The 10,497-nt window shown below is 33.4% G+C and overlaps 1 protein-coding gene across 1 annotated transcript; it reads right to left on the reverse strand.

The window, feature by feature from the left end:
- Positions 1-4,050: 4,050 nt before the first annotated feature.
- Positions 4,051-7,035, reverse strand: LOC134260429 (fibroleukin-like). The gene is made up of 5 exons (XM_062742990.1): positions 6,954-7,035; positions 6,254-6,399; positions 5,997-6,093; positions 5,470-5,637; positions 4,051-4,313 (listed from the first exon to the last, which is right to left on the reverse strand). Exons 1-5 carry the CDS (start codon positions 7,033-7,035, stop codon positions 4,051-4,053), a joined length of 756 nt encoding a protein of 251 aa, XP_062598974.1.
- Between the last annotated feature and the right edge of the window lie 3,462 nt (positions 7,036-10,497).

The following is a 10,497-nucleotide window of genomic DNA, read 5'->3' on the forward strand; positions in this document are numbered from 1 at the left end:
GTTTATGTGGACTTTGTCACAACGATAACTGGAAATTAAACCAACGACTGTGTGTTTAAAGAACGAACAATACGGTAACGTCTTGGGGTCACATTTGTAGCAAGATATCTACGGATTTGTGCACGTGTCGAGGAAATATTCGTCTGGTCGGGTTTGACAAGATTTTAGTCGGTATATAGACACTATTATTATTTTTTTTTGTTTTTTGTTTATTATATTTTTTTTTGTTTAGGTTTTTTTGGGTATTTGTGTGAGTGTTGTGTGTGTGCGTGTTCGGAGTGTGTATATATTGTTTTGAGCACTATAATAAACTTTTGTTTGCACATACTCTTTGTTCTTTTTCAAAGCTTGGTTGCAGCGAGGGTTTATTTCCATGCCATTTATCACAAATTGTGACAGAGAGTTAGTGCTAATTTGTTTGCAGTCTTACATTTTGTTCAAAGCTAGGCATCTTAGTACTAAGGAAAATATTCTATGTGGTTGCTTATCTCGTTTGAAGGTGCAGCAGTTGCATCAACTTGCTCTTTGGGTGGACAAAGAACAAACGGTGATTCCCAATCTGCCAACATAACCTCCTTAGAAGCAGTTTTGAGGAACCTGTTGACTTCAACATTGGCACCAGCTTCCACTCCAGCATATAAACGGGCATGGTCTATTTATAGAGATTTTTGCAAACAAATTTGTTTTGAGTAATGATCTTCCGTTGCTTTGGCTTTGTTTATTTCTTATTTACTTGCTGAAGGTTATGCAGCTTCCTCTATCGTGTCATTTATTTCAGCAATAGCATATATGCATAAAAATTAACAATTTGCCTGACAATACATCATGCTTTCTCATTCAGAAACTGTTAAGTTCCCGTCGCAAATCAAGACCTTCAATGGATATTCGTTTACCAATAGCCATAGTAGTTCTGCATAAAATTTGTGATGCGTTAGAACATACAGTATCGAACATATATAAAAGGGCATTATTTCAAACATTGATTTTATTGGCTTTTCACGGCTTCCTCGGAATAGGAGATATAACATCAGTTTGCACTGCTAATAAGGTTTTACAAGTTTCACATATTACTTTTCAGAAAAGTAAAGTCTTGATTCACTTTCAAAATTATAAACATTTTGATACTAAAGTTTTTACTCTTACAATTAAATCTTTCAACGTAATTCAACTTTTTAAAATATTGTCCAATGAAGGCATTAGAACATTACATTAAGATGAGAGGGAGGACCGATGGGCCCCTTTTTTGCTACCCCCGAAATACTGCAGTCACAAGGCAAGAATTTTCAAACATATTAAAGCAAAGCCCCAAGTTTTGTAATTTGGATGTCAATAGATTCAAAGGACATTCCCTTCGAATTGGAATGGCCTCTTACTGTGCATTACAAGGGATGAGCGATAGTCCGATTAGATTCCTGGGTAGATGGAAATCTGATGCATTTAAATATTAAATAAGACACGTGACACCATGTTGATATATGCTTGAAGGGAAGTGGATCCTTGGAGCAGTTTTGTTTCGTTATTTGTTTAGGATCTTGACTTTGAAGTGATTTTCAGGAATATTAACTTATGGGGACATATGTCTATCCCTCATCCAGAACAATAGTGCCTATAAGTCATTTGTTAATACTTAGGCTGGTAGGTGACAAGATTGTGTGCATATAAACTTTTAAAACAGTAGAAGCTTACAGTGTGAGATATTTTTTCAATCTGGGGGCATATGTCTATCCCTCATCTACAACATTGCTTGAGGTAGTCCTTACGTGAAGACCACACACATGTGAACTTTTTAAAAAAAAAGGTGATGCTCTGCGAATATAAGGGCATATGTTTATCCCTTATCGAACATTCTACGGAGTCATTCGTTAATACTTAGGACCCGCAGGCAGCATACACTTGGAATAGTAACCTCATTTGGTTGTGATGGGGGCATTTGTTAATCCCCCATAAGACACTTGTGAATTCAAATATTTTATCATTATTGAATTGTAAAAGACTAATAGAAACAGTATCTTTTCAGATATATTTCATGAGAAAGTTGTTTTGTTACATCACGGGACATATGTTTATTCCCATTTTTGAAATGTACAGAACAGTAATGTACATTTTACTCACTTTTGGTATGATTTATGTTTGAGGTGTTTTGCCCTTTATTTTTCCTTTTTGGGTCTGAACTTTCCCTAGTTTGGTCAAGTCAGTGGCGTTTTCAGGCCAATTTTCATTATTTTTATGTTAAATATAAAAGGTAATTACTGTAAATTTGGATTATCTCCATTTACAAAACTGGTTTATTTTTCATCTTGATATCTTGTGTCTACTAAAAATTATATATATGTCATTGTTAATATTACTTTTGAGAATTGCAAACACATTATTAATCGTCACAAAGGTGGCAACACACGACAAACTGTTTTACAAACGTTCTACTCATTGAAGGAGGATACAATAAGGTGTTCTAGCGTTGAAATGATTGGGGAAAGAAATTAGCCAGTTGATGGGTAACCGGCGTATCAAAATACTTATTGCAATAAAAAAAAAAATAAGTTTGCTTATTTTTTTTTATTGTAATCCATAAGTGTCCGTCTTGAATGTGAAAGTCTAAAATATTATATAGCTGTGCTTTGTAATCGTAATTTAGCTTCATGGCTTACCGAGGTAGGAGAGGCAGAGATTGACCAATCAAAATCTGACCAATAAAAATCTAACAAGTGAAATTCTGACCACGCGGTGGGTTACTCTGACTCTTCTCCCATATACATCCTTGGAGGACGGACGTTTTTTTTTAAATTTTCTTATTTAACTCCTTCCGCCCCTCCTCCGCCAATTTTGTTTGTTTTCAGACCAATTTTCATGATTTCTCTGTTAAATCTAAGTGGTAATTACTGTAAATTTGGATTATCTCCATTTACAAAATTGGTTTATTTCTCATCTTGATATCTTGTGTCTGCTAAAACTTATATGTCATTGTTTATAATACTTTTGAGAATTTCAAACCTATTATTAATCATCACAAAGGTGGCAACACACGACAAACTGTTTTACAAACTTTTTACTCATTGAAGGAGAATACGATAAGGTGTTCTAGCGTTGAAAGGATGTTGGAAAGAAATTAGCCAGTTGATGGGTAAGTGGGGTATCAAAATGCTTATTGCATTAAAATAAATATATATGTGGTATAATTAGATTTGTGGAAGAAATATTCAGTATGCCTCACTTCAACTTTTTCGTGTATTTTCTCCATGATATTAAAAATAACAATAATTTCAATTTAAGCAGTTTCATGTAGATTAAAGAATAATTAAATTCTCATCTATTAAAATACTGCATGGATAGAAAAAGATGGGGATATGTTTTAGAGAAGTATAATCTCAGAAAACATGACCATCAAATATACCTATGGGTTTTTTTAAAACATTTTAACATCTTTATTACAATGATTTTTGTCTTATCAGACATGCATCGGGAACACATTAAAAATATATGTGTTGGAATAAACAAGGTGTAGTATTTCAGCGTGTAAAGATCATTGAGATAATTATAAATCGCAAATGAAATTAAATTGCTGAAATCACAGTAAAGAGTATTGCATGTGTCGGATTAAACAGGTTCCACTGTAATAGGTTAAACAATAAAGTCATCTTCATCCTAATTCTCCGTCCCATTATCTCCATTTATCAGTGTTTGGAAAAAAGAACGAAATATTTCTATTTTCAAATTTATTACAACACAAATCAAGTACATCTTTTACTGAATACATTCAGTATCGCTTTACAGAGCAGTTCAACCCCCCTTGTTTTACTGTTTGTTACTTGATGTTAAATATTTAAAAAAAGAATTCAGCGATAAAAATTATTTTATAATCGTCACTTGAGGGTTTCCATAATCCATGGATGATTTTTCATCTGTTAAAAAAAAATTAAACAAATTAAATCTTCACAGATACATGTATAATAGCATACTTTTGTATTTAAAAAAACAAAACTTTTATAACTGAAATTTTCACAATAATACAAAAACAAAAAACCCTGGTAATTAAGATTAAATGATATTTACCTAGTGACGTCTGATCATCATGGTGGTCCCCTTCACTGATGTCCCACTCTGTACTGTGGGATACCACGGGTAGGACCAGGACTGCGGGGACCAGGGACCGTTAAGGAAGGCGGAGTGACAGGAGCGGAACCACCAGCCTCCACTAGTGGTCCTGTAAACAACACAGTTTTTATCACCCCACCCGTCATTGTCTCTGTCTGGGGTACTGAAGTACATCCCAGACAGATCATTGATAGAAGAACCTGTGTCTAACATAGAGTCTCCTGTAAAATCAAAAAAGAGAAATCACAGAGATAATTGATTTATATATCTTCAATTTAATTCTCAATAATAATACTGAGATACATCTAAGAAAGACGACTTTACGTGCTGAAAAGAGCGATAACATTTATTTTGTTCAGTTTTAGAATCCCCGATGTCTAAATACTGGCACCTGCAGATTTAGAAAAACGATATAAAACAGAGATAATAATTACTAATTTACATCACATTGATTTTAATACTGAAGTACGTCTGATATACGCAGTTTAACGTGTTGTTTCCTGGAAAAAAGAGATAAAAATAATACAAGAGAACAAAACATTACACAATTCACATAGCATCCTTTCTAGTGTAACAATAAACAACAGACCTGTTACATTTTTTAAGCATGGTATTATTGGGGGTGGGGGGTGGGTAAAGGTCACTGGAAATTTTAGAAAACATCACAAAATGAAATTTTAAAATTTGTCCAGACTGTGCATTTAAACATGTATAACATGCAATACTTATTAAATCATTAATAACGAGATACGATATGGTGTATCTGTGAATGTTTTAGGATGGTATATTTCCTATTAAATAAATGGAAATGTGAAACGAGTATAGGTCTTAAAAATTTGGATTTTAAGTATTTTAATTTCAATATTTATCCGATCAAAAAATTTTTATCATCAAATTTTCGTAAACCTTTCGACATTTTAGATTAATAACGCACTGTTAACTTCCAATTCCGTAGAGTAAAAAATGTAATTCATTGAAAATCAAACTAACATGGTGTGTAAATTTTTTCCGTATCAGTTAAAATGTGAATTATCAAAAATCAGGAAACCCAAGCTGAATAACAATGTTGAACAAATGTGATTATTGATTTATTTGTTTAAAAAAATTACATAAGTTTCCTTTTACATAAAATTTTATCTGCTTAACAATAACAAATTCATTTTCTGCTGAACACGTCAATGGTACCTGCAAGTGAAATGCTTAAATATTAAACATGTTTAATTAGCGTGGAATCAAAAACGTATACAGAATATCAGATAAAACACATCTTTTTATTTTTTTTCAACAACTTTATAACCTGTCAATACAGAAAAGTATTATTATAATGATATACGTAATCTGAACCTAATTTAAAGAACTTAACGTGAATACACTTACCTAAAGTTCCCGTGGCAGGTCCTGTAAGAAAGAGTTGATATTTTCCAGCTTCGTTGGAGATAGAGAATCGGTCGTACATTTCATACAGAGTTGTACCATTCGGTAGAGTAATGGACACATACAGGGATGAGGTGTTTTCTTTTGTCAATTGGTGGATTACGTCATTTCCTGTATAAAGATATATTTGAAATTATCTGAAAAGTTCATCGAATACAATTATTATTTTAAAAATCTATATGAATCTACCGTAATGAAAAATCAAATTATTTTCCATAGCTGTAGACAATATCGCTAAATTTGGTCTCATTAAAATATGCCGCTAAATGATATTCTTCTTCTCTATTTTTTTTTTTATCATTTGAGATATCAATTAAGCACGATATGTGAATATCATAGAACACACATTACTTAGTCTTAAAATTAGATCTTTATTACGCATTATAGTTTTTTACTTGCCTTAAGAATCTTTTTTATCTCCAAACTTTGAAGGAATAAAACGTTCTTATTTGAAATCAATTTACACTTACCAATCCAGACATTCTGTTCTGATGAACCAAAACCATTCTTATAATCCGTCCAGTTCCTGTCAAAGATCACGGATCCGTCTATGCGTTTCTGAATTGCCTTTGACAATTAACATGTAATACAATTCAATTTATTTCTTCGAACATTCATAGGATCCATATGTTTTGATATAAACTAGAATACAATCCAACAACCCTTAAAATAACCAAAATAATGTGAGTTATATTAAGTACTTTTAATTCTAAAATAAACGACCTACCGTCCACCCCCCACCCATTGTAGTCATATCGCAATACACACTGACCGGTATTGTTAGTGTTTCGTAGGGGTATATATCATACACCCCTGTGATGGTTTGTCCGTTTTCTAGAAGATCCTTGCAATCTTGGGGCATGCTAGGAAAGTCTAAAAAAACATTACCAGATTCATACAATGTATATGTACAAGAAGTAGGAAGATATATAATGCCTGTATGATATATAATTGTTAATTGTTGAAGCTAAAATGTTAACTAAATGTATAATGCGTATTATGTTAAACTGTTCCTCATTATCTACAATCATTCTTGTTTTCTATTTGATACATATCTTTGCTTAAGGACGTGATTAAAAGTATTTTAAAATTAAATATAAGTATGTTCAATACTCTGTTGATTGAAAGAAATGTAAAAGAGGAATACATTTGTAGATAAGATGACACACAATTTAGACACTGAAACATATGTTGAAAAATGTAGTAAAATCATGATATATTTTATGCATGATGCAATGTATGTGAAATTGAACTATTCATAGATTCTTAGGTGGATACAATGACCATGTTTTCCAACACCTTCTATCGTATCAAACTTCAACAGATTGTAAGGCGAAAAAAAATGTAAGAGAAAAAGAATTGTGTCCTCGCAAGAAGGACCTAAAAACACAAAGAAGCAAACACAAAAAATAACAAAATATACATACCGTCATCCGAGTAGTATCTCCAACCGGCCTCATCAGACAGTCCGGATGTAAGACTTTTCTTGTGGGTTCGACATTTCTTCATTTGACTGTTGAATCCAAAGAAAACGCACTCCCTTTGACACACCGCGGCGCACTAAGTTAACGAATGAGCATAATGCTCCCCTAAAAGTTCATAGTTTGACTTCTTATCATTAAGTTCGAGTTTCGCTATATATTTCTGAGAAATAATGGTAGCTTAAGATAAAGCTAAGAAGCCTACAATTAAAGTGATAACACACTGATTGCTCATTTTTTGTTGCGCAAAAAACTGCCGCGTTCTCGTGAATCTGTAAAATTCTACTAAATGGTCTTTCAACAGCAGAATATATAATATATCGTACCATAATCACAGTCTGAAATGTGATTGGCTAACTGTACGTATTCTATATTTCACTGTTTTAAGTATCGATTTTATCGAAGTTCATATGAATTTTCATGAATTGTCATAAACGCTTATTTTGAAATTGCAATTTAGATATAACAATGAAAGTTGTGCTGTTTTTAATTTAGTTAATGCCTGTTATGTTATGATGTTGTACAGTGTTTTTTTCTTTTTTATTAGCTATCTTTAAAATATGGAAATTTGATATCTCTTCTCCTTCATCCACTCAAACTGAATGAAATTAGAAATCAGCAATATTGAAATAAAATTCAAAGTAAAATAATCTGATTCTAAAACATTCTAATTAAGAATATATTGAATATATATTGATTTTTCAACTTTGATACATTAGCCAATAAATGTTAATGTAACACAATACATGTACATCATCATTGGTTTATTTACTTTTGAGTCTTAGAGAGACATACATTTGTAAAATACAATTATAATAGAATTTTATAAGACTTCTTTTAAGCCCGTTAAAAACTTTTTTTAAAATGAAAAGTACTAACGGTAGATGTTTAAAATATAGAATCGTAATACGTAATGCCTCGAGCCCGGGAGGGTTGCTTAGCCATTATATAGACAGTGAAAGTTGAGATTTACCTTTTTGATAAGCCCCTCCCCCTCCCCCACCCCCACATATTGGGTGCATGAAAGCATGACGTCAATCCATGACCTAGTATATAACAAAGATATGTAGGATTAAACATTCTCATCCAACGGTCATTCCTACCGTGTGTCCCATGTTATGATCGAGCAAATCCAAAAAAAAAAAAAAAATTGACAATTCAGTGTTATACAATCATAATGACGAATTGTATATAAAATGTGAGTTTACTTTGGTCTTAATCATGGACTATATCTTATATGACTGGGTCATTGTATCAAACACAAAACTTACGAAATCCTCACTTAAAGCTAACTATTGATTCAATTGATTTACCACATATTTTTACCAGTTAGTCTAGGTTTTGAAACTGCGAAAAACAGGTCTCCTAGGAATGGATCTTTAAGCCTTCACTAAACAATGTCGTGTGTAATGTTCTTTAAAAAAATTATGAAAATAAAAATGAAACGTTCTGAAATAGTTTTTATAATACGAGTATCACTAGGTTAGCAAATACGCGAAATATACATGTGCTATTTTAAAAGCAGTTACAGTATAAAACTTTAAAAACCGCGATTTTTGTTCGTTCAATAAATTTAAGAAAAGGGTTACTTAAAAAAAAGAATCACAAAACCTATGTTTGATATCATTGCCCCAATTTGAGCATTGGACATCAACATAATAAGTGATGTTGTAATGAAGTCTATAAGAAATTGTGGTTGTAATGAGCCTCTTCAAATTCTATGTGCAGTTGAATAATGGATAGGAAATCAGAGGTAAAACAATAGTGGTAGTCAATATATATGTAATATACTGTAAACCAACTTTTATTCGCGACGACTTAATTTCGCGATTTACCGAGAGTAAACTAGTTCGCGGGGATTTATTTTCGCGATCAAGCCTTTTTGGAACAGTTTTAGTGGAAAAACTTTAGTGAAGAGACTTTAAGAACGCGTTCGCGGTGAGAAATATTTGCGATGACGAGGCTCTCGCGAACCTCACGAAAATTTCTCGCACGCGAATAAAAATGATTTACAGTATTTTAGCTTCGGTTTCTTTGATTTTGATTAAAAGCTTAAACAGAGGCAAGATGTCGCGGAAGTGTAAGTATTTCCAAACTCTTTCTTTTTTTTTTTTTTTTTTTTTTGGAAATTCGCAAAATTTTAGATGGTTTTCACTTCTCAAAAAATAGAGCACAAGCTTATTTTTCTTTGACTTTTATATATAAGATGCTTCGGATTCAAGCGCTGTTCGGAAAGTTCGTGGACTACTGTCATAAAATCAAGATCGCCTAAGATACATGTATATCAATGAATTATCCAGCGTTTAATTAGCATAAACTTTTCTATTTATATATTAAACAATGCATCATGACTTATTATACCCGCACTTTCTAAAGAAAGTTCGGGTATATTGTTGTTACTCATGTCCGTCCGTCCGTCCGTCTGTCACACTTTTCTTCCCTGAACTCCTCCTACATTTTACACAGTAGCTTAATCATCTTTTAAGAGATGGTTGGTGGTGTCATGTAGATGTGCAGTAAGGTTTCGGAATTTTTATTTTGCCCCGGGGGGTCAAATGGGGGTCGAAAAATGACGTTTTTTGTGCAAAAAGTCCCTTCTTCCCTGAACTCCTTCTACATTTTACTCAGCAGCCAAATCACCTTTTGGGGGATGATTGGTGGTGTCATGTAGATGTGCAGTAAGGTTTCGGAATTTTGATTTTGCCCCGGGGGATCAAATGGGGGTCGAAAAATGACGTTTTTTATGCAAAAAGCCCCATCTTCCCTGAACTCCTCTTACATTTTACTTAGCAGCCTAATCATCTTTTGTGGGATGATTAGTGGTGTCATGTAGATGTGCAGTAAGGTTTTGGAATTTTGATTTAGCCCCAGGGGGTCAAATGGGGGTCGAAAAATGACGTTTTTTGTGCAAAAAGTCCCGTCTTCCCTGAACTCCTTCTACATTTTACTCAGCAGCCAAATCACCTTTTGGGGGATGATTGGTGGTGTCATGAACATGTGCAGTAAGGTTTGGGAATTTTGATTTTGCCCCTGGGGATCAAATGGGGGTCGAAAAATGGCACTTTTTATGCAAAAAGCCCCTTTTTCCCTGAACTCCTCTTACATTTTACTTAGCAGCCTAATCATCTTTTGTGGGATGATTAGTGGTGTCATGTAGATGTGCAGTAAGGTTTCGGAATTTTGTTTTTGCCCCGGGGGGTCAAATGGGGGTCGAAAAATGACGTTTTTTGTGCAAAAAGTCCCGTCTTCCCTGAACTCCTTCTACATTTTACTCAGCAGCCAAATCACCTTTTGGGGGATGGTTGGTGGTGTCATGTAGATGTGCAGTAAGGTTTCGGAATTTTGATTTTGCCCCAGGGGATCAAATGGGGGTCGAAAAATAACGTTTTTTATACAAAAAGCCCTGTTTTCCCTGAACTTCTCTTACATTTTACTCAGCAGCCTAATCATCTTTAAGAAGATGGTTGGTGGGGTCATGTAGATGTGCAGT

Source organism: Saccostrea cucullata, unplaced genomic scaffold, assembly GCF_032062105.1.
Source record: "Saccostrea cucullata isolate Sc308-1 unplaced genomic scaffold, CSIRO_AGI_Scuc_v1 ctg1233, whole genome shotgun sequence".
Classification (NCBI taxonomy): domain Eukaryota; kingdom Metazoa; phylum Mollusca; class Bivalvia; order Ostreida; family Ostreidae; genus Saccostrea; species Saccostrea cuccullata.